The sequence below is a fragment of the Hakea prostrata genome, chromosome 5 (genome assembly GCF_041222555.1).
Source record: "Hakea prostrata isolate BN-2017 chromosome 5, UWA_Hpros_2, whole genome shotgun sequence".
In the NCBI taxonomy this organism is placed as follows: domain Eukaryota; kingdom Viridiplantae; phylum Streptophyta; class Magnoliopsida; order Proteales; family Proteaceae; genus Hakea; species Hakea prostrata.
This window is the reverse complement of record NC_142604.1, coordinates 13,440,481-13,464,547: the sequence shown is the minus strand read 5'-3', so window position 1 is coordinate 13,464,547 and position 24,067 is coordinate 13,440,481. Positions and strand designations below refer to the sequence as shown.

Here is a 24,067-nt window from a genome sequence, read left to right as displayed (position 1 = left end):
ACTGCCCCTAAAAATCTCTAGATTCATGTAACCAAGCAAACCTAAGATAATTCAAAAGAGCTCTTGTATCTCTTGTATTTTATACCCTCTACCATGTTCTTGTATCTCTTGTATTTGATACCCTCTACAATGTAAGGTATTTTCTACTGAGAAATCCAAGAATAACATGAAAGTTCAAATTGAGAGGGAGGCGATCATTGGAATTGAAAATCTTCCACAATCATGAGTCAAGAAAGGAGAAGATAGGTGGGGGCAGAAGCAGAACGCGTTGACAAACTCTCTTCTGGCCTTGTAGATTACGCCATTGATTGCAGTTTTCAAGGGTAACTTCTCCTTGGCCTATAAAAGTTGAAGAAGATGACATTGATCACAATTCACAATTCACAATTCACACCACGCGCCTGACTGATGAAGCTTCTTCTGAATCAAAGTCTGGAATAAGGAAAGAAAGACTTGGAGAACCGTGTAACTTGGAGCTCATCAACCTCTTACTTGTCTGGTGCTGTCAACATCTCTTTATCCATATTTGGTGTTTTTCAATGGAAATGGGCCATGAATGCTATGGAGCTTTCTTTGATACTTTCACTTCAAAGACTCTAGAAAGATACAAGCATGCATGGGCGATTACGCGGTGGGTTTGATCAATCATAGTGTGCTCATATACGATTTTGGTGGGTGACTTGAATGACTCGATTCGTGAAATATGTGATAGAAATAAAAGACATGGTCAGACCTTGAAGTCCATCAATGAACTCGTTCTTTGGTGGGTGGTGTAGGACTGCAAATACGCTACAACCCCACTTGATGTGTCAACTATTTTATCCGATTAAATTGTATAAATATATCTAATGCTCTCTTACAAGGTCGTCATGAGTTTTGTAATTTTTACCTCAATTAGGGTTTTGAATGAGAGTTTTGTAACGTGATTTTTGATATTGGTTGAAAGACTCCAATATAATCATCTTCCTACATAGCCTATGGACATAAACACCACATTAGTGTACGAACTATATTAAATCTCTGTATTCTTTCAATTTTATTTTCATGATTTACTACTCATGCTGTTGATACTTTCTCTTATTGTAACCCTATATTTGGATGCCCTCTACCGAGATGGTGGTCAAATTCCTTTCAACTTTTTATGTGGTCCATTTATTGGTCTAGTCTCATTCTTAGGCATCACTCACTTTTTTTTTAAATTTGGTTTCATCATTTTCTGTGATAAGATTCATTTAATCAATCCTATTTAATTGAGATAAAACAAGCTCTTATTGTTGTTATTATTATTAAAAGATGTTGGATTAGATCATTAGAGGTCATATCTCTTCTCCTAAACCTAATCATGTGAAATAATGACAAGATTATCTACAATAATTCTACGTGGGTGTTGTTGAGCTTTTTAAACAACAAAAAGGCTTGTATCTTTTACTTTGATTTTTTTTTAAAAACAAATTATTTTAGATTTTCATTTTGCAACATATGAAAATCTAATTTGTAACAATAACAAGAATATCCTCTCATTTAATAAAATTTAATTTAGACTATCATATCTTTCACATTTAATTTAGAGTATCATATTTTTTATTCACTGAATAAATTATTTTAATAAAATAGAATGGAAGAGTCAACAATCTAAGATAAGGTCCCTTCATGAAGGATTGGAATTCAATGAATTATAAAGCAAATGATATACCGTGCAACTAACGCACTGTCCATGTATCTGAGTATAACTCTGTGGTCTCTGCCCCTCAAGGAGAAGATTGAAATTTTAAACTTCCAACCTTTTATTCTTTGCTTACGTTATGACTGACGTAAGGAGCAACATTTTGGTTTTTGATAAGTTGATAGTTGATAGTTGCCTCATGGAAAAAGTGATGATCAAGTAAAAACACATGAATATAAAGTAGAGTAGCCAAATAATGGACCCCTTTTGGGTTCCTTAGTAGGTGATTCATGTAGTAATACATCACATAGGAAAACAATTATGTGATGCACATTTTTTGTTACATACTAATTATCATACATATAACACCCTCACATAGTTATAAAACTATACTTTCAATTAAATATAACCCCATATAGATTTATAGGTGACAACGATGACAAATCACAATCACCATATTCATCAAGTTTCAGAGCAAAAACGAATACTTTCACCATGACCCCACCCATATAATATTCTTTAGGGGGATGATTTTGGATGGAATTCCTAATGGTACAAGTACACATTAAGTTACATCTTATAAGTAAAGAATACCTTAAATTCGAAAAATAACAAAAATACATACAATACAATACTGATAAAAAAACTATCTTGAAGATGCATTCGAACGATATATAAGTAGCCCAGATTGATTAACCTCAGATCCAAAAAAAAGAATATTGATAAGTCAATCTCATTAACAACCATCAAATTTTCTTTTCTATCTTTACATTACCCATTTCACACCTTTACCCTTAACTTACCCAAAAGATTTGTTAAAGAAAATAATGAATTATATATTAAAAAAAATATGATAAAATTTATTTAATTAGGGTTCTTTATATAAACCATAAATTTTCCGTACTGTCATTGTCTCTTGTGAATTTCTTTTTTCAGTTAAAGATGCAAAACTGGAAAACGAATTTCTAATTAAACAAAGAAACAGAAACCTTCCCCACCTCACGCCAGAGAAGGTAGAGAAACAGATTCTCTTCTCAGAATACAAAAAAGGAAAAAGAGAAATTAAAAAAAATGTCCTATTCTTCAACTCTTTCTGAGTGATCAATCTGGCATTTTTCTCTTTCACAATTCTAATTAAAAATAGAAATTTAAACTCCAGTCTCCATCTCTCATCTTCTCTGTCTTTCTTTCATGGCAATGTTTCTCTCTGGCCGAGAATTTTGTCACAATATCTGCATGTGTACGTTTCTGTTTGACCCCACAACCACGCCATTAACAAAGAGAGAGAATCCTTTGCTCTTTCTTCAGATTGATTGGACCCTTTTGTTTAAGATTTTCGATTTTAATATCGGAATGCTACCCTGAACGTGTCATTAATTATTAAATTGGAAAACAGCGACGAAGTAGGAATTTTCAAATCTTATAAAAGCCACCCTCTACCAGTTTTTCATTTCTTGTTTTTCCTGTTTCTTATCTTCTTCCGCGCCATCGAAATCGATATTGAAAGAAAACAGAGATTAGGAAAAGAGAAGGAAGGTGGGTTTTGGCGTTTGGTTTGTGAGATCGAAGTCAGATAGGAAAGAAATCTGATCTGAGGTGGTTTTGGTTTTATTTTTATGGCTGTTCAAGCGCAGCAGTATCCGGAGAATCTGGGTTTTACTTTGTGCGGTTCGCAGGAATTGATGGATTCATGTGGTGGGTTTTATGATTCATATTTCGTTCCTCAACCACAAACACAGATGCAGCAGTTACAGAATACAAATCTAGTAAGAAATCACAATCTGGGTTTTGCAAATAGTCCCCTGTTATCTTCTTCTTTATCGTCAATGGCGTTTTCAGAGTCCTTGGCTTCTCAGATTGATAAACAGGCATTGGAGACCGATCGGTTTATTCTGTTACAGGTTAGTATTAGGATGGATTAATCTCTCTGATGGGTTTTCTCTGGTTTTCTTTTTTCTTGATTGATTTATAGTTCTTATTTAGTTGTTTCTGATTTTTCGTTTCTGGGTTGGTGGAAAACAGAACGAGAGACTCAGGATAGCTTTGCAAGAGCAAAGGAAGAATCAAATGGCTATCCTTCTAAGAAGTATGGAATCAAAGACGTTGAGTTTACTGAGACAGAAAGATGAAGACATTGCTAGAGCGAATAAAAGAACAATGGAGTTACAAGAATGTTTGAGAAGGGTTGATTTAGAGAATCAAGCATGGCAGAGAGTCACCAAAGAAAATGAAGCCATGATTCAGGCCCTCAATAACACTCTGGAACAGGTGAAAGAGAACAATTGTTGCTTTCCATCTGCAGGAACAGAGGATGCAGAGTCTTGTTGCGACATCTCTCAAGCACAGGCTCATCATCACAGAGAAGATGAAGAAGAAGGTGAAACAGAAGCAGCAATGAGAAAGAAGATGACTTGCAAAGCCTGCAATTCTGAACAATCTTGCATTCTTTTTCTTCCTTGTAGGCATCTCTGTTCGTGCAAGTCTTGTGGAGTCTTCCTCGATTCTTGCCCAGTTTGTAATTCTCCAAAAAAGGGAAGCATAGAGGTCATCATATTGTAAAGAAAAGCTAAAACAGAAATCAAAATCTTTTTCTTTTGCTTCTGGCATTCTGTTTTTTTCTTATTATCTCATCTCCACTTTGGGAAATGGGTTTTCTTTCTTTTCTTGTGGGGATTAAAGTCGAACTGTTCAAGTACAACAGCATCAACATCGAACAGAGTTTACAGACTGAAACAGAACAGAGAGGGCATCTTTTTCCATTATTAAATGGTGAATCCTGAAGGTACTATGTTCTTGACTCTTCTCTTTCATTCATTTTTATGTTTTCTTTTTCCCCCATTCGCCATTGATGACCTTGACTGATTAGATTTTCCTCTGAAACAGCATTGTTCGTTCATACATACTGCTGTTTCAATCGATGACTGAAACGATATAAAGCAAAATTAGATCAATTCAACAAATGGGTAATGATGTAAGGAGTGTAGTTTCCAGATTGGAATCGAACCCATGAGATTATCACGCCATGAAATCTGAAACGAATATGGTTTTTGAAGGAAGATTCCTTTTTTTTTTTTTTCTGTTTTCCCACCCCACATCTTTGCCGCCATGTTTGGGGTGGGGTGGGGAGTTAAAACGTATGAATCCCACTTGGGTCACGGACGGTTGAGAGTCATGTGAATTTGTGTGGATTAAGTGAGTGGTGGGTCCCACGGTCCCACGCCACCTGGGGTTGTGGTGGGCCCCTGGTGGCTAACTTTGTCAAGAGAGCGACTTCAACTACCCTTTTTATTATTTATTTATTTATTTATTTATCCGTTACTTCAATTCACGGGGTTCTAGAGGTTGCTGATGTGGATTGTTGACTTTTCAAACTTTAATTCCTTCTTTAATTTTGAATTTTAATTTGACTCATATTTGTTTCAAAATTTTATGAATAAAATGACCTCCTGGTCCCCATGAACATCAGAAATACCATTCTATGTTTTCTTTGCTAAATGCCTCCCTTTATGTGACAACATAGATACCCAAAAATCAAAAAATATTTTTGAAGCAAAGCATGAGATTTGGTTCTTACTTTATTCTCCATTGATAAGAATTTGCGGACTTCAAAGCTTTCCGTCGATGAAGAAGCAAATTGTGATTCTTCTTGTGATAATGAAATCCATTGCTTTGAAAATGAATCCTCTTTAGGAACCTTTTTCCGAAGAAGACATGAAACTGATGGAGAATCTTTACCATTTTAATTTATTGCACAAGGTTTCTGTCAGTGTGAGGTTTCACGAGAATTATAATACAACCTTATCTCTTGACCTGCGCTTCGGCCCTGTCTACGTACCCAAATAAATAAATAAATAAATAAAACAAAACCTTATCTCCTACCCATTTGGACAAGATGGAGTAACCTTATTAGCCACTGCTGCATGATGTAAACCATATCCTTAATTTGGGTTACTAGTTAAATAATTAGGATTAGTTTGGAACCTTCTCATTTAATTTGTTAGTTTGCTAATTTAGGTAACTTTTTATCATGTCTACTTCATCTTTATGATTAAGCCACTGCATGGGCCTCAATGTTTATTTTAGTTTTGGGGGCCCAGAAGCCTTATGCCCATCTCACATTTGGTCCACAATTAAATCAAAATCTTGCTAATTAGTCAATATGGAATGGGCCCTGCATTTGGTTCTTACGTTTTTCTTTTTCAAATCTTTAATTGTTGTTTTTCTAGGAATAGGATACTGGCACTGGACTCTTCCTTGGATATAATAGTAATTTCAAAGCCTCACCCATCAATCAATTTGGAATGGGCCCTACACTTGGTTCTTGAGTTTTCTTCTGAGTCAGATTTCCATGGTGAGAAAATAAAAAAAATTGACTTTGGATACAATCATCCAAAGCAACCTAAAAAGAGAAGTTGCTACTTGCTTCTGGCTCCCACAAAGCTAATCTCTTATCTTGATAGTAAATCTTCTCTAGTTCCTTTCTATCCCATTACTTTCATATCTTGGAGAAAACACCACCATAAATTAAATCTTTTTTTTTTTTTAGTTTGCCAATCCCTAGTTTCCAAGGCTTTGCCCTGACTAATCCGGTGTTACACCCGAGTCGCAATACCTGGCTGTGGTGGGTGAGTCTCCCAGTGAGAATTTTTTGTATTCACAAGGTTTCGATACCGAACGTTGCTTAAGCCAACCAATCTGCTTACCACTTGGACCAACCCCGTTGGTAAATCAAATCTTTTGTGAAAGGACAAAACTCACTCTTAATCGAGAAATAACATTTTATATTTTCCTCATTTGTAATATTCAAGATCACTGATTAAGGAGACCAAAATGTTCTTGTGCTTTGTTGATTTTCTTTCTCAATTGGTAGTATATTTAATTATTAAATTGTTGGTACTTTATACATTTGTTCAAGATCTAGGTAAGTCTAAGAAAAGAAATCAAACGGGCATGATGATGTGTTTTTAATTGGCATTTTTTGGATGAAAAATGGAAATTACATTGCCAAAAATTGAACCCGGCGCTTCTGGGTGAAGGCTAGATATCCTAACCACTAGACTACAATGGATTCTTGGTTTTTGAAAATTGAATTGGACTAATGCATAGAATACATGTTAAGAGAGGATCACTTAACGAAGCGTGAGGTCTTGTGTTCCATTCCTTGTCCTTGGAAGTAGTCACACGCGGTGTTTACTGCTCTTCATTGCTTTTTCTGAAAACTGATTCATTCTCGTTCAACAACTCATTGGTGATGATTGTGAGGTCAATTTGGACCAATAAGAATGGTTGGGCTAAAGTCGTAGAAACCCTTGTTAGAAGGAAAAAAAAAAAAAAGGTTAGACTTTTTTAGTTATATACATTCTTATCAATAATTGTTCCTGAAAAATAGATGTTTTAGATAAGTGTTTCTATGTTAAAACATGATGTTTTTATGTAGTTTGAAACTACAAATTTTTAATTTTGATTACTTGAGTACATACTAATAGAGAGTAAGTGAAATTGAATAGGCTTTTGAAAAGAAAGAAAAGAAGAAGAAGACTTGGTTGATGAATATAAAACAATGATCGTGATAGTGAGACTACCAAAAATTAAGATTGTGATAGTGACAATTGAACAAGAGCGACACAAAAATATATACATAAAAAGCAAACAACATATTTCGTATTTTAAACATAATTTTCATAGAACCTATTGTATCCAATTAGCATACATCTCTCATTTTTTTAGTCAGATATTATTTTCAATAATACTTTGTTTTCTTAAAAATTAAAATTAAAATAATAAAAGAACCCAAAAAAATTTTAATTTGTTCATTCATTATTCTATAACTAACAAATGAAACGTTACTTTCTTTTGCACAATATCCATAACTAGACAATAAAAAAAAAGTTCATTGACCATATAAAATTTCCACTTCCACAAAGGCACAAAGCAAAATTTCAGGTTTTGTGTGTTTTGTTGTTTTGTTTGCACCCTTTTTCCCTTTTTTTTTCCTTTTTTTTTTTTTTTTTTGTTTCCTAAACTCTTCCAATGAAAGGAATAAGTAAAAGGTTGCTTCAGACATTTAAATCCATTTAAATCCTAAAGCCCTAGTATGGAATCAACCACCTATAGATTGGGTCTTAGTCAATGGTGATGGCTTGATTCAAGGAGATCTAAGCTTTTATAGTGTTCTTGCTAGAGATGCAGATGGAATGGTGATTTTTGCCATTGTATGTGTTTATGGGTTCGATATTCTAGTGATGGAATTAACGATCACTAAAAAGGGATTGTAGCAGGTTTGAACTAGTCAATTGAGAAAAAGCAACTTCATTCTGAAACCCCTATGGCCAACTTGATCATGAGCATCAAGGATTTGAGAAGGATTGGAGATGGAGGAAATAGAAGATTGAACTGTTAAAGTCTCTCTTTAAACTTGAGGAAACTCATGTTGTTCTTAGGCTCCCCATCCAAAATACTTTTACTTGAAATGGTTATGGAGCCCAAACTACAGAGGAACTTTCTCATTAAAGTCTGTTTACAAAACTAGCATTGCCCATGATGGAGAACTAATTGACTAACTTGGCATCCTCCTTCTCTCCAAACAAGTATTGGAGCCTTACTTGGAATTGTTGGAATATGCTCTTTGTGCATTGAATGAATGAAAATCACTCATTAAGGAGTTTGTGGAAATAAGTGCATGAAATAATTATGGACAATTGGGTGTTTCAAATCTCAATGATGGTTCATGCATAAACTTTTGATTTTCTAAGCATTGTTCATTAACGGAGGGTTATGGGACATTAACTTTTGGACTTTTGATTTCCCAAGCATTATTCATAAATGGAGGATTATGGGACTTTTATTTCCCAATGAATTTCTCATTTCCCTAGCTTAATTTTAAATGACCAAAGCTTTCATTTTCAAAGACCTCCACTATAAATTGGGGTCTCCCCTTGATCAAGAGAAGACTTTTTGGTTTTTTCTCTTTTTTGATTGAAGAATTGTGCTAAGAGTTCGTTGAGTCTTCTTAAAATTTTGTGAGTCTTGTCAATGGTTTGAAAAGTTTATCGATTTGAAGTTTATGGTGATAGAAGGAAGACATATATCAAGTTCGTCGTAGCGGTCTGCTTTGTGAAGTATACTGTTGTTCGTTGTTCTATCAAAAGTTCGGCATGTCGGCCCGTGTCGCCGTGTCGGACCTTGGCGACATGGCGACTCGGGCGACATGTCGCCAAAAGTCGAGCAATCAATGGAGATGGAGCGATTTGGAGAAATCACTGTGGAGCGATTAATGCTAAGCGTTCAAGTACTCGGGCGACTCTTTGTTTCTGAGTTTCTCAGTTCTTACTTCTCACTTTCTCGTTTTCTCCTTCTCTCTTCCCTTCTCTGCAATGAAAGAGGCAAAGAGGATGAAGTGGTTAGAGGAGAGGCCGGAGCGCCGGAGTCGGAGGCTGGGTTTTCGGTGGAGAAGACGCTGATCCGGTGAGTGAAGCGTTGGAGGAGGAAATTAACCCTAGATCTCATGCTATGCTATTCATATCCAGGATTTCCAGCCTCCACTTGAAGATCAACTCGCATTAGGGAACAACCAAGGGTCGGAAAAAGAAATGTCACCGTTGTTAGAATCGCTACTCTCTAATTTTTTACTGTTTTTAAATTGATGGATTCCCCAAACGAAGTGTTTTCTCCAGGGTCAGGCGTGTTCTTCTTCTTCCCTTCCTCTTCCTCTTCCTCTGTCTAGCCGCTTGAGATTCATCGCCGCCCTAAAAGTCTCACCGTCCGACCTCCTCCTCCCAGAGATAACTCCATTTCTAAGTTCGGGATCTGAAAACCGACGGTGACGAAATTTGCCCTCAAAGGCCTCCTTCACCTCTCCTCCATCCATGGATGCCCGCAAGAATCGAAAACCAGCATGGTGGATGTCGCGACTTTGACCGTCGGCGATATATGCCGATTTCGCGAATATCGCCGACTTTATGTAAATTCGATGTCGGCAAGTGCGCCCTCCAAAAACGCCACACAAGGTACCTTGGTTGTATCATGGGAGAATAGACGTTCTTTGAGTCCTTAAGCACATTCCGGAGGGGATAAATCTGTTTTAAGGAAAATGTTTAACGCACCTCGACGATATTTTCTTTATTCTTCTCCTTTCGGTTCAGGTTCTGTTTACATATCTTTCCAATTCTTCTCTTTATTTTTTATTTCCCATATTATATATACAATATGTCTAACATGAATGTGGCCATCTCCCAAAATTAAAGACATTAATTTCTTTAGCGCTGTAGGCAAGATATTCTTGATTCTTGTGACAAACAAGGCTCTTTTTTTCATAAGTCCATCTGCTCTTTGTTCTTTGCTATGGAGAAGTAGAATCAGTTGTTCATGCTTTAATCCAATGTGATCATGCAAAAGTTTGCTGGACAGCTTCACCCCTTTGACTTTGAATTGATGTTTTCCATGGAAATTCTATTCAATATTTCATTTGTTTCGTGTTAGAACATTTGTAAGCATGCAGGTAACTGTGATGCGATTAGTAATATAATCTGCAATCTTCTTTGGCAAGCAGGGAAGTCTAGATTGAAGTTGTGCTTCACTGATTGTAATCCTTCACTTGAAGGCACCATGGCAGCACTTCGATTGTCTGTTATTAATGCTAAGAACCTAAAGTTGTTGGTGTTCTTTAGAGGAAAACAAGCACTGGTGGATAGTGGGGGCAGCTCTTCACGGCCCTAATACAAATGGCTTTCCAGAGGTGGCGCCACCACATGCAGTAGCATTAGCACCAACGTCTTTGCTCCTTGGTTTTGAAAATCTCAATTGCCGTTGCTACTCTCCTTTATAATGATCAATGGAATTGAAGTTGTTGTACCACTAAAAAAGAATAACAAATCAAACTTTGAGAAATTGTGATTCTTATCCACATTAAGATGGCTTGGCTTGTGTGTTGTAGTGCTCTACTTGTCACTGGCTTTGTCGATTCAATGAAAGAACCGGAAGTCACAGAGGAGGCTTTATCCAAGTTGGGTAAGCTAACTATGCACTTGACTCAAAAAAGTTGGCCTTGAATCGATGAAGCTGGTGGCAATTTAACTCAAGTACTTGGTTTTGAACAAACAAAGCTAGCTCGTGACAAATTTTGTTGTGGAAGAATCGGTTGTTGCAATTGAAAAGGAAGAAACCACAGAAGCTAAACTTGCATGTGTTGAAGTGAAAATGGCAAATGAAACTCATACGAAAATGGAAACCATGTGATACAGGAAGTTTGTACTTGACTGGGGTTAAACCAGTCGCCCAGCCGGGACTTTAGCTGACCTCCCTAATTGAAGGCTCCACTTACGCTAGACCTACATGACAACATCGCCTTGAATGGAAGGTCAACTATAAAGATGATTAGACGGGGTAATCAACGAGGGAGCCTGACTAAGGGAGATTAGGCAGCCACCGTAGGGGAAGAAGCATTCGAAAAGGCATTCGAAAAGGTAACCCACACACTATTTAAACAAGGATTCACCCCTCCGGTAAGCAATGAATTCATTTTAAGTAAACTCCTGTGTAGCTCTTGCATGGGATATTAACCTGATCATTTTCTAATTTAGCCATCGGAGGCGGTTACTCGACATCCTAACCGGCCCGCGTCTGACCTTTCTTACAGGACTCATCGTCTCAGGACTCGGAAGAGCACTCAATTATTAATGTGACTTAGTTGGAACCACGATCAGAATTGAGACACATCACCATGATAACGCGATATCCGAGATGCTTGAAGCACCTTCCCGTAGGGGAAGTAGAGTTGCTCACAATGAACATCCTCTCTCAGGGATTTTGTCTAATTACAAGGGAGATATTATCTTCAAGGGTAGAAAAATTACAAGGATAGAGAAGGAAATATCTAAAATGAAACCAAGAATCATTATTTTCACTCATTTTCTCCTCTCATCATAGTGCATGACACAAGGATTGTTCTCAATTCATTTGCTTTAAAACCTTTGTGACAAGAAAGCATCTATTTGTCGCTTTCTTTTCTAGGAGAATAAAAAATAAATTTTTCGTAAAAAATTGATGACCTAGAATAAAGGAGCCTAAAGAAAGGTACCTTGATAAATTTAAAAATAATTAAATCCTGAACCATCATTTAATTCCAGTTTTCCAACAATAAGGGCTGCAATTGATATATAATTTAAAATTCAAAAAACTTTAGAAAGTGTAAATATAATAATATTTAATTTGTAAATCCTAGGGTATATGTGTAATTTATCTAAAATTAAATAAAAATAAAAATAACGGATTTTTGGCGGGGTAAAGACGTGAATAGTGAAAGAGCACGAGGTACCGCCAAGTAGTGCCAGACTTCAGGAATCCTCATGACGCTGTTTATTAACGGTTTACACCTTTATCGAGCTTTTTCTTTAACGAGGAAAAGAGACTCCACAAGAAGCTTTAAATCAAAAGCACAAATTCCATCTCTGTCCCCTTCCTCTCTCTCTCTCTCACCTGCTCGCACACACGCAAGCCACGCAGCGACAGTTGAAGCGTTCTGTTCATCTTCAGTCTCTAGGGCGAAAGATTTCCACCGATCTATCAGTTGATCGGCCTTGTTCTCTCTGAAATTGGAAGAAGAAACCCTAAAATTCTGAGAAAATGCAACAGGGAGATTTCAGTTCTGCGTATTACCATCAGTACCATCCACCACCTCATCTCCAGAATCCAAGCCCTAACCCTAGCCCAATCGATCCGCAACCCAATCTTTTGCCGACAACCTACGCTTCTGCACCTCCCTTTGCCCCCAATTACTCATCTTCTGATTACCAAAGCTTTACATCTGGGTATCCTCCATATTCACAGGCTCCCGATCCTATCCCCAATCTCCCTCCCACCGCTCCGACTTACGCACAAACCCCTAATTTGCAATCCTCCTTCAATCCCTCACCTCAGCCTTCTTCTCCTTATCCAGCTTTTCCTCAGGCACCGGCACCGGCACCGGCACCGGAGTCCCAGGTGCCTTACCCAGCTCCGCCACAGCAATCTCCATATTACCCACCATACGATCAGCATCAGGCGGTCCCGAATTATGGTCCTTCTCCACCTTCTTCGGTTCCTCCCATTACCCCGGCTCCAATCTCCAACGCAAATCCCTCGTTTTCGGCGCCGTACTCGAGCTCCTACTCCCAACTTGGTTCATCTTTGCCGCCGCACATGTACGAAAGCTCTTATGACAATAGTGTGAAATTCGATCATGGTGGTGGTTATGTTGATCAAGGCCTATACGGGCGAAGTCGCTCTGATTTGTACGACAAGAGACCCGAAAGCTCGTTCCATTACGATCGAAGTGGCCTTCGTGATGATGGGCCTGGGGATGGTGTTTATCCTTATGATGGTGGGAAGGGGGATCTCTACGGTGCTCGAGGCACTTCCTCCAAGTCTTCGACTTGGGCGGCTTTCGATGATTATGGGAGGTCCCTGAACTTCCCCTCATCTGGGAAGGACCAGGCAAATTCTGCTTCTTCCAAGATTGTGAGAGCTGTTCCGAAGGCAGAGGCACAGTCGGATGTCAAGAATGGAGTTCAAAAATACCGGGTTAAGCTTCTGCCCGAAGGTTCTAGCCAGGGAACCACGGATGTTCTTTGCCAGGTTTGTGAGCAAAAACCAACCTGTAATAGACTCTATCGACCATTTTAAGTTATCATTGATATGATTCACATTTGTATTCCTAAGCATTATTGCCTATTAATTGTCTGTTTTTCTTATAAGTAGAAATTTTGTATTTGCTATTATTACTTTTAATTTTGAGTTTAGCTAATTCATGAATACTATCAATCTTAATCTTTGAGATTGGGATTTTGACTTAGGCTTGCATGTTCATCACTACTTACATAGCTGAGAAACCATGATATTGCAGACTAGAAATGTCAAACATTTTCGAGAAATTATATTAATAGGGCTTTTGGTTCTTTGCATATGCTTTATACCAACATGTAATATGTGAAGTTTTTAGAGATGTGACTGAAGGACTTGATACATATACATGCTAGTTATTCCCGCTCGACTGGCATAATTAGGAAACCACCAAATGGCAGAACGGAAATGTTGAAATTGTTATAGTGATTCACAATAGCTCATTCGATTTCACCTGCATCTGGAACAATGATAATTATAGCTGTAGGATATGAAAAAGACAGCAGAGTATTCTGTAATTTCAAGGCTCAAGTGCCAAATCCCAAGTGAAAGTGATGTTAGCATTGACCGAGTAAAAGTATGTTAAAATATGTCGAGATGCAGCTGCCTGATAGCCGATACTTGGACTGCAAACTGCCGGCAGGTTTTTGGATTGGTGGAAAATAGATCTAGGCTGATGCAGAATGTAGGGTGACATAACAGAGAATACCCCAATTAATGGAGTCTGACTTGTTGGTTCTGCAGAGAAGCATATGAGTGGACTGATAGAAGATATACAGAAGAAATAAGAACAGATATTGGCTGTTATGCGATTGACACCCGGAAATTTTGTTTCGACCAGATATCAAAGTTGTTGTACCAGGTTTCAGTGGGTTTGAAGTGGTTTTTTCACCTTTCTGGTTTTTGGTGTATAACCTAATTTAAGGCTAATAAACACATTCCCAATGTTATTTTTGGCTGAAACATGGCACAAATTGGTCTTCTTGCTTCGCACATACTTGGAAGTATGCAGACAACACTGTATCAGGTATTTTCACGGATCTAAACATGGATATCCAAGAAAACATTGAAACTTTCATCAAAAGTACAAGAACAAATGCAAGAACAATGAGAATACAAAAAGTCATGACCATGGTTCGAAAACTCATAACTGAGTTACAATTATCAAATTACAGGACAACTACTTTGCAACTCAGCAGTCTAGTAGGAACTTATGGTGGTACTACTGAAAAATGGGGGTAATGATGACATTATGGACTTATGTACCTGTGGTATTTAATTATGATTTTGTGATGTATTTTTCTTTGTTTTGTGTTATTAATTGTCCCTATATGTGGAACTTCTGGAACTCCTAGAAGTCAACCAGTTGTGTATTTATATGCACTGTGAATTGGAGTGTTGTTGCTTCTAAGATAATTTGAATATGTATGATGATGTGATGGCATTATACAAAGCTGCTATACAATGTGCATGCATGGTAAGTATCCATTTCTTTGTAAAATGTTTCAAAAGTTGGGGACAACCGGCAATCAGGGCAAAACATATTTTCTTCCGAGAAAGAGGGGTTCCACGAGGTGGATATTCAGTCAGTGGAGTCTCTTTTATGATACCTTGTTCTTTATTATATTTGAGTCTTCAGTTTCTATCAAAAAAGACAACTTTTCATCTCTGAGATCCCCCCTCCCATCTGTCTTGTCAGTTGGTTGGCATCACTCTGTTATGTGCATGTGCCAAATTCATCAACTTTGACCCTGCCTAACTGATTCCCCCAGTTCTAGGACATCTTTCATACAATAAGTGGAACTTCTCGCGACTTCATGGTCTTTTTGAAGGATTTTGTGGTTTACTGATAGGATATTTACTGTTGACTCACGTTCTTTATATGGTGTTGCATCACTTTATGTTCAAGGTGCAGTTACTCGTGCAATACTGGGTAAATATTTGTGTACGAATACATGAAAAGGATGACATGCTAGCATTCATGATCCATACATATGGGATACACTGGCACAGCCAGTGAGCCAGAGTTGTTGGGTGATGTTGGATTTCCCATTCTGAAGGGAATACAATGGGACAGTGGTGGGATGGAGAGAGTCGCCTGGTAAAGGTTTCCCAATTTAAGAAGTTATGTGAAACTACTGTTGATCCATGAGTTCAAAGATAAATAAATAAACCTTCTGCAATATCAGGATCTTTTAAGGGATATTACAGTGAAGTCTTTGACATTTTAGTCTGGTTCTACTAAGACATGATACTGTTGAGTTGGAGTTAAAGTGACTTACTCAGCTTTTAGATTTACCCTTTCAAGGGGCATATGAAGAGCTGCTACCGTAGATTCCTCTTTTGATTATCATATATCTTTATCTACTTTGCTGTCTAATCTATTGTCTGTCTCTCTCTTTTTTTCTTTTTTTTTTTTTTTTTTTTTGGGGGGGGGGGGGGTGGTAAAGTAATCTATTGTCTGTAATTAGGATACTAATATGTATATCAAGTTACACACGATAATGGAAACACAATTAATGATTATGTATTGGGAAGATATAGCTTATTAATTTCTCAGTTAAGTTCTTTTCTTCAGATGTTCTTATGTATGTATTTCCTGTTTCCTTTCCTATACCTTTTTATTGGGACTAATCTTTAATGTGTTTGACTTGTTCTCCAGATTGGTTTGGATGGGATTCGTATGCTTGATCCCAATACTAGTCGTACACTGAGAATATACCCACTTGAGACAGTGACAAAATGGGAAGTAAGTTTTTACTTTAACCCTTCAGGGGATTTGTGATACACATCCTGTGATTTTTCAAATAAAAATGATGAAATTTATTTCTTTACATTCAGGCAAACTCATCAATTTTCACCTTTTGGTCCAAAAACCCTGTTGACATTGAACCAAGACGCATTAGACTGCAGTCAAACAGCTATACGACCAACACTATTCTTGACACTGTGACAGCTGCAACTGTTCAGGTTCGTAGTCATATTTACAGATTGAGTTCTTCCTAAGAAATTTAACCTTATCTTTTCATTGTGTATGTTGGTAGACTGATGCTTTTGGATGCTGTTAGTTTCTGAGGCTTTCCCAAAACTCAATATCTGGCCCCTTTTGTGGGTTGCCACCATTTATCTCTTTCTCCATTAAAGTGGCAAGAAAAGATTTTATTTTGTTATTCCTATACAACCGGGATATTCATCTTAATTTGCAATCATAAAGGAGTATCCTCAACTGTCCGTCATGGAAAGTCCAACAAGGTCAAAGGCATGGCTTTGCTCAGATATGATATCAGTTAATACATAAGAAAAACGGGCATATCTGGTTCAGGGTCTGAGGAGGGTTGTGGTGACAGTCTTAACCTTGTTTACAGAGAGAGTGTTTCTTGACTCAAGTCAGTGACCACTAGGTTTACCAGTGCATCCTGTCCATTGTGTCACAATCTACTCCCTATTTAATAACTAATTCCAATAACGGCACCCCTGGGAAGGCTCAAGCATGTAAAATTTATTCAAACCAATTTGGTTGGGTCTAATGGAATTATTTAATATTTACTTTCTTTACTGGGGTGATGATGTACACTTCTTTATTTTTGGAAGCTTAGCTGCAGAGTGTATCTGGTTTCTCAGTTTGGGTTGTTTTTGGTTTCCTAATTAAGTGTTACTAATTCAAAGAAGTCCTTTTGTTAAGCATAATTGACAGTTGATTGAAATAGCACTTGAACTTGGGTTGGGTGTGGCATATGGCTGTGCTCCCTTCCCTCACTTTCTTTCCCTGTGGATAAGAGCTACTCTGACCCTGCAATAGTGGAAGCTGCAAAGTATTGGTAGTGAAAGAGATTGTTCTTTAAGGGTCTGTGTTGTTTAATTTAAAAGGCTTGCTTCTATTACTCTGGTCTAAAATTCAGTGTGAATTTAGTTCGCCCATTCATCTGTTTTTTTGTTAAATACACCGGGGGGAGGGGGTTCAAGAAACTGATTATGCTACTATAGTTGTTTGCGAATGAAGCTGTTGTAAGTTGCAAAACTCTAAAGAGCTAATATATTCTGGTTTTTTATAATCTTGTCCCTAATGATACCCAACCTTTTATTTTGGTCAGATAAAGGAGATGGGTGGAAGATTTAAACCTTCTGAGACTGTAAAGCCATCTGAACAATCTACTGAGAGGAAAAAAGGTTTTGCTGATTGGATGAACTTGATGAAGCCTGGCAATGAAGAGAAAGATCATTGGGTAAATCCTAAATTTTGTTTGGCCATTTCAAATTATATTAGTCCACAAATTGATTCCTCTTGCTTAATTTTATCACAAATCCTTGATAGGTTAAGCATATCTTTGACTGATTGGCTATAGTCATTCAGTTAATAATTTTGAGCATAATATACCTATGATTTTTTTTCTACGGATTGCTGAGCTGATTTAAAATATAAACTTGCCTGTTGTGCTCTTTCATTTCTCTTTGCTGTATAACCAAAATGAGAAATTGACTTGTAGGTTTTGGTTAAGGAACCCTGTATGTATAATTTCCTCCAGATCCTTCCAAAAGATTTGTCTTGCATCATGAAGAGAATGATGAATCCATAAATTTTGGGAATTGTGCCTGGCATATAATGCAACTAAAACCTAGTAGCTAAGTAGTGATTTTGAAGAGTTTGACGGTAGGTACTTTAGTGAGAACTTGTGTTGAAAGCTAGTTCATTTGAAATTGACTGGTATAAGGTTATAGCTGCTCATTGATTAGGATCTATCTTCAAGTGGGAGTCTGGAAATCGGTCTATTAAGAGCTAACTTCTGTTGTGTCGGCTTTGTTTTTGTTTCTTCCTACAGGTCCCAGATGAGGCGGTTAACAAATGCACAGCTTGTGGGACAGATTTTAATGCTTTTGTGAGGAGGGTATATCTGCTAATCTTACAGGCTTGTTTACAATAAAATGCATTTAGCCCATATTCCATGTGTTAAAACTCTTGTTTTCTTTCAATCTTCAGCATCACTGCCGGAACTGTGGGGATATTTTTTGTGACAAGTGCACCCATGGTAGAATTGCTCTTACTGCAGAGGAAAACGCGCAGCCTGTTAGAGTTTGTGATCGATGCATGGTCTGTACTTTCTACCTCTATATGTTGAGTTTGTTCATGCTTGTTCTATTTGTCAATTATGGTTGAATGCTATTACAAAATCGTCAGAGTGGGACAGAATCTGAGTTGTAAGATTGCAAGATTGATATTTTTCCTTAGAAGTAGGAATAAAAGCAGAAAGGAATAGAAAAACACTACATTACATACAGAGAAGATCATCTTTTCCCTTTAAAGTCATACAATCATCTGTTCTTTTCAAGTTTCAAATACTTGAGAGTTGGAAGAAAAAAAATCAGTTTGACAGGTGATAGAGACCCAAAGTTCTATTTAAGGCACTGCTGTACTAAGAATTGGAAGATAATTTGTTGAAAAATTTGATTGGAATTTAGTAAGAAAACTGGAATTGAAGTATAAAGTTGTAGAACTCACAACCGTAGGTGCAAGTCCTCCCTCTCCGTCAGGAAACCGGGCATCCCAACTCCTCTTGATACTTCATAACTGTCCTCTCTCCCCAGTCCACCTTTCAACAGAATCCTCGTGTGTAACCGTTGTCCCCCCCCCCCCCCTTCCCACTCACCCCAACTATTTCTTACATGTCTTCCACATCTCAGACCCGTGGCCCATTCTTCTTTTACGGGTATAGACATGTTTAACTAAAGGTCTAACAGCAGGTAACAATTTAGGTCAACCTATCATATATTCCAATCCTAATGATCAGTCTGTTTATTGTAGCTTCTTATCTTAAGCATTTTTCTTGCCTATTAATTTGTACCTTTTCTGGGTTTTTTTCTTTACCATCTATACGATGATTTATTCTTTCCGTATGTGGTCTATCACACTTGGACATTTATATAGTTCAGAAAAGGCATGCTCAATTAATTTAATTTGATATGGTTATTAAGATATCTTCTTCCTGAAAAGATTAAGGATTCTGGTGCATGTTAAGTTTTATGTGTACGCAAAAGTTTTGAGTTGCACAGTTTCTTCACAAGAAAATAGTATCTGTGGTTGATGTGACACAATGCAACCCTACTTTTAAGGTTTTCTTTGAGCTTATTATAAACTTCATCATACGAATATTTAGCTTTTCACTGTTAAAAGTTTGTATAGTTTTATACATGGGGTTCAATATGTTCTGGTTGGGATCAGATTAGGAATATGTGACAGTTTAAAAATTAGAATTGTAAATAACAGCTATTTCTGCTGCTGATGGGAATGTTTTGATGAAGGTAGGCAACTTTCTAATTGTATGCATGTCCTCTTTAGGGAGTTTTTGGTCCTTATCTGATTTGCCAACTGTGTTTTACCACTCAGAGTTTGTCTAAATTTTGTAGAATAATTTCTGAGGTGGAGCACAGTGATTGGGCTTTATTAGGTGAAGGAAAATGATTTAAGATGAGTAGCAATTTGTATGCATTTTGATTTAGGCCTGGTTGTAGATTCATCATTGCAGGGTAAAATTTATGAGATGAAAAAGATGGAAAGTCTCGAGGTTGAGCCAATGGCAGTGTGGTTATTGATGATTCAGGCACAACCTTGGACCTTCTTCATCTTCTTTCCTTACTCCCCCCCCCCCCCAAAAAAAAAAAAAAAAAGGGTAAAACACACACACACATACACCATTAATTTGATTTCTCGTTCACTCTGGACACTACGCCTGGTTTGGGTTACTATGGGAACAAAACTTGCAATTTATTAATTGTAGCAGGAAATGGATTTTTAATGATGACAAGCTTTTATACAGTTGTATTGTTTAGGCAAGCCCTCTTACTATGGATGCATCTCTGATATGCAAGAACTGAGTATATTCTGTTAATAGATGATTACAAACTGTTAAAAAAATGTATTGTTGGGAAAAACCTCTTTACTGTGGATGCATCTCTGTTATGCTAGAACCGAATATAATCTGTTCACTTATTTTTCATAGAAGAGCTCGTTGACTTTCATGGCCTTTTTAACAATTTTTTGTCTAAACATGTAAATATGAGTTTGTGATTCCAGATTTTAGCACAGTAAAAAGAGTTAAAAGTTTAATGTTCTTTTATAGGCGGAAGTTACCCAAAGGCTGAGTAGTGCAAAAGAATCAGCCAGCAAGCCTGCTGGATTGCAGAGTCATGAGGATCTTGCGAAGAAGCTTCAGGTGAATTACAAACTCAGAGAAAATGTTCACAATTCTGTGCAGCTTGATTCTGTTTATTTGCACAAGTTTTTGTGATTGTCAACTTTAGGCTTGATAATGTAATCCAAGTTTCAGAAAATATGTCTGCCGAGAATGAGATGCAAATGGCCTGAGACTTACCATTAGAGACTGTTTAGCTATAATAAGAGTAACATTCTTGGTTAGGCGCAAGGGGTGAAATACCATTATCGCAAAATGTCCTTTAACCCATATTACAACTCTCCCTCTCATGTTGAACATGTCCTGTTTGCCAACTGTAGTATTAATGCTCTAATGAATTATTCCAAGTGAGAATGATGGCTATGGTCACAGGAATGACTCGGGATGCAAATGACTCCTAGCTCTAACTACTCCTTGATGCAAATGACTCCTAGCTCTAACTACTCCTTGATGAAGTGGTGATTAATCTCTATATGCTTGGTTCAATCATGTTGAACTGAATTTGTGCTATATTTATTGCTGATTTTGCTATCACAATGAAGTTGCATAAGTAGTTCAACATCGAAGAAGTCCCTTGAGCCATATGGTACATATCCCATGAGCCATTGCTCAAGTTTCACCTTCTGCTCTAAACTGAGCAACAGTGGCCGGCTTCTTGCTATGCTTACTAGATTACCTCCAATGAAAGTAAAACAGCCTGAAGTAGACCTCTTGTCATCTGGAGACCCTACCAAGTCAGCATTGCCTTAACCTTTAACTGTTTCTGAGGAGTGAGGATCCTATATGCAGCCTGCCTTTCTTATTGCAGAATTTTCAGATTCCCGAAGATCCTATGGTGCAACCTCTGGATGAGTGGAATGAGGATAGTGCATGTACTGGCTAACACTACAGTGAGTGCTATGTCAAGCCTGCTTGAGGCAACAAGATATCCAACCTGTTTTGCATGTTAGTATACAGTAGAACTAAGGTTGTATCATTGCCAAACCTGAATTGGGATGGAAGCGTCTGTGAAAAAGTTGTTTTTTCTTCTTCTTCTTCTTCTCCTCGCTCTCTCTCTTTGGGTTTTTTGTGGGGTGGAGGGAGGGGTTGGTTTCAGGGAGTGGTGATCAATAAGATTTCAACTATCATAAGCAGTTCAACCTTACTTCTAGGCCTAGCCATGGCAACATTGGTGACAAAGCTTTTGCAAATGTCAGTTTTATCCAAAAGGGATCCTATATACTAGCCCTCCCTGTTCAAGAGTTAATTGGATTCAAATAAATTAATGATGGGAATGCATGTTAATACTCTTGCCATGACTTCGGTATTTGGGAATCCAATACTTTGTATACAGAGATGACAAACATTCATAGCAGGAAAAGGCCTCATTCCTGATTCAACCAAAATTTAACTAAACACAAAATCAGGCCAGACATGCAATTGGAATTTCTGTAATTATAATTTTCTTTTTATGGGAGTTCTTCCAAGAGTTAGATTCCTGAGTTATTGTTTTTCTACATGTTTCCGTGGTTGCTTTTGCCTCCTTGTTGGGTCAATTTCATAGTGAAGAATAGTTTCTGTTTCATAGGAGTGTCCTTTACTTTTGTAAACGGTACACAGATGTTGAGAATAATGAAATGAATTATTTTTTGGTTGAAGCGTGTCTGTGCTTGTGTGACCATCCTTTTCTTCTCACTTGTCTGCCCTCTTCTTCCTTGTTATTTTCTCTTTCCTCCATCCCTGGTTCATCTCTTTCCTAGTGGGTATCATTTTCCTTCTCTTTTCCCCCCTCTTCTTTCTCCTTCCCTCTTTTGTTAATCTGTTCAGAGACCCTGCCCTTGGTTCCAGCTGTATTTGATAGTCTTGAGTAAGTTAGTCATATGCCAACCAAAGCTTCAAGAGGGTTGGGCAGAACTGTGTTTTGCCTACGGACATATGGGCTCCCCTACGTGTAGAATTGATTCTGTTGCATGTATAAATGCCTCATGATAAATATCTTTTTGCTGATAGTGTAGTAATGTTTTTCATCAATTGTGAGTAATGTTGTCTGATGTATTTCATGGTGGTGATCTTTTACAGGAAGAAATGGAACGAAACCGCAAAGCCTCATCAGGTAATTAACTAATTATCTTTGCTGAAAAGTGTACATTGAAAACTGTAATATTTGATCCATTTTCCCCCCCTTAAGTTGATAATTTATGGAGAAGTGACTATGGAGGTGATTAGATGCTTGCTGCACCCACTCTTCCCCTCACCACCATCCCCCCTGCAAAAAAAAAATCCCTGACTGGAGTAATGCATATGCATATGTTGGGTGCAAGTAATGGTTGTCAAAATTTGCCCCCTGTTAAAAAAATGTCGATGGTACTCCACTGTTTACTAGATCCTATGGCTGGCATCGTAAGGCCTCTGTCAAGGGAGAGTGGCTGGAGGTGAACTCAGTCCTAAAATGTTAGGGCATGAAAATCGTATCAGTTATTTCATTTGTTGGCCCCTTTCTCTTAACACATCTTTCAAAGGGATAAGATAATGTGACTCTATTTCCAATAAATTGAATTTTACAGGTTCGAAATCTGATGGGTCTGGGAAACGCATGAGAGAAGTTGCTTGTCCTACTTGTACTGTACATCTGCAGGTTTGTTATCTCTGCCAATGCACTCGAGTGAATTATCATACTTTTTTGTTTTTCCCTCTCATTCTCAAATAAACCTCTCAAGGCATTTCGGTTATCACTGTAGGTCCAGGTTCCAACCTCTGGTTCTGAGACCATTGAGTGTGGGGTTTGCCAGCACCCATTTCTTGTCAGTGCTCATTGAGTTTCCTCACATAATGCAGCATTTAGTGTCACTGCAACGTCAGTCAAATTAAATCTGAAGCGGTGATATTCATGAATTTAGGTTCCGATTCTAATTTGTTTCGGCTCTGGTTGCTCCTGGTATTCATAAGTTTCTGGATCTCTGGAACTTGTTTATATTTTTGTCTCCAGTCCTGTACATTTCTGTTGAGCTTTCTTGGTTGGTTGATGTATTTACTAATGCAAATTGATGTAGTAAATGAACACCAGTTTTTGTTTATGAAGCAATAATTGTCCAACTCTCTATTATTTGCAGTTGGAGTTTGATTCCTCTTGTCCAAGTAGTGGTGATTCATATAACCTGGCACACATGTGGACTTGACTCTGTTATGTATTCAATCATTCAATTCTCTTTAACTAAAAGATGATATAAGCAAATTATGCTCAAAACATCTGATTCATTCCATTTTGGTAAACCAACACGCTGGACTGACCAGTTTACTAAACATGATTTCAGTTGATTCTGTGCCTAAAATGGATTCGGCCCCCTATGATCGTCTCTTCCATCCGTTCCCCCCCCCCCCCCCCCCCCCCCCCCCCCCCCCCCCCCCCCCCCCCCCAAAATCGCCTCCCTGCGATGATGCGATGGTAAGGTTTCCAAACAATTCCATGGGCTCTGTCCATTGAGGGAAGGTGATTTTTCGCCTTATGAGTCCCTGGTTGACATTATCAATCCGAAGAAAGATTTTACTTGCAGGGACCTTGAAGTCAGGCAAAAAACCAAGAAGATCT

At 37.7% G+C, this 24,067-nt stretch overlaps 2 protein-coding genes across 2 annotated transcripts; both read left to right on the top strand.

Moving 5' to 3' along the window:
• Nucleotides 1-2,886: 2,886 nt before the first annotated feature.
• LOC149015280 (putative BOI-related E3 ubiquitin-protein ligase 3) lies at nt 2,887-4,964 on the top strand. Its single transcript, XM_089156009.1, has 2 exons — nt 2,887-3,564; nt 3,686-4,964. Exons 1-2 carry the CDS (start codon nt 3,280-3,282, stop codon nt 4,220-4,222), a joined length of 822 nt encoding a protein of 273 aa, XP_089012135.1. The 5' UTR covers nt 2,887-3,279; the 3' UTR covers nt 4,223-4,964.
• A 7,108-nt stretch (nt 4,965-12,072) lies between these two features.
• On the top strand, nt 12,073-23,751 carry LOC149015279 (RING/FYVE/PHD zinc finger superfamily protein). Its single transcript, XM_089155012.1, has 10 exons — nt 12,073-13,273; nt 15,981-16,067; nt 16,160-16,288; nt 17,410-17,541; nt 18,136-18,201; nt 18,294-18,404; nt 20,431-20,523; nt 22,561-22,594; nt 23,046-23,116; nt 23,220-23,751. Exons 1-10 carry the CDS (start codon nt 12,284-12,286, stop codon nt 23,295-23,297), a joined length of 1,791 nt encoding a protein of 596 aa, XP_089011138.1. The 5' UTR covers nt 12,073-12,283; the 3' UTR covers nt 23,298-23,751.
• Nucleotides 23,752-24,067: the final 316 nt, after the last annotated feature.

Coding starts and splice junctions, on each gene's coding strand:
- LOC149015279 (XM_089155012.1), top strand. CDS start 12,284: ATGCAACAGGGAGATTTCAGTTCTGCGTATTACCATCAGTACCATCCA. Junction 18,202..18,293: donor TTAATGCTTTTGTGAGGAGG/GTATATCTGCTA, acceptor TTCAATCTTCAG/CATCACTGCCGGAACTGTGG. Junction 22,595..23,045: donor AAACCGCAAAGCCTCATCAG/GTAATTAACTAA, acceptor TGAATTTTACAG/GTTCGAAATCTGATGGGTCT.
- LOC149015280 (XM_089156009.1), top strand. CDS start 3,280: ATGGCTGTTCAAGCGCAGCAGTATCCGGAGAATCTGGGTTTTACTTTG. Junction 3,565..3,685: donor ATCGGTTTATTCTGTTACAG/GTTAGTATTAGG, acceptor GGTGGAAAACAG/AACGAGAGACTCAGGATAGC.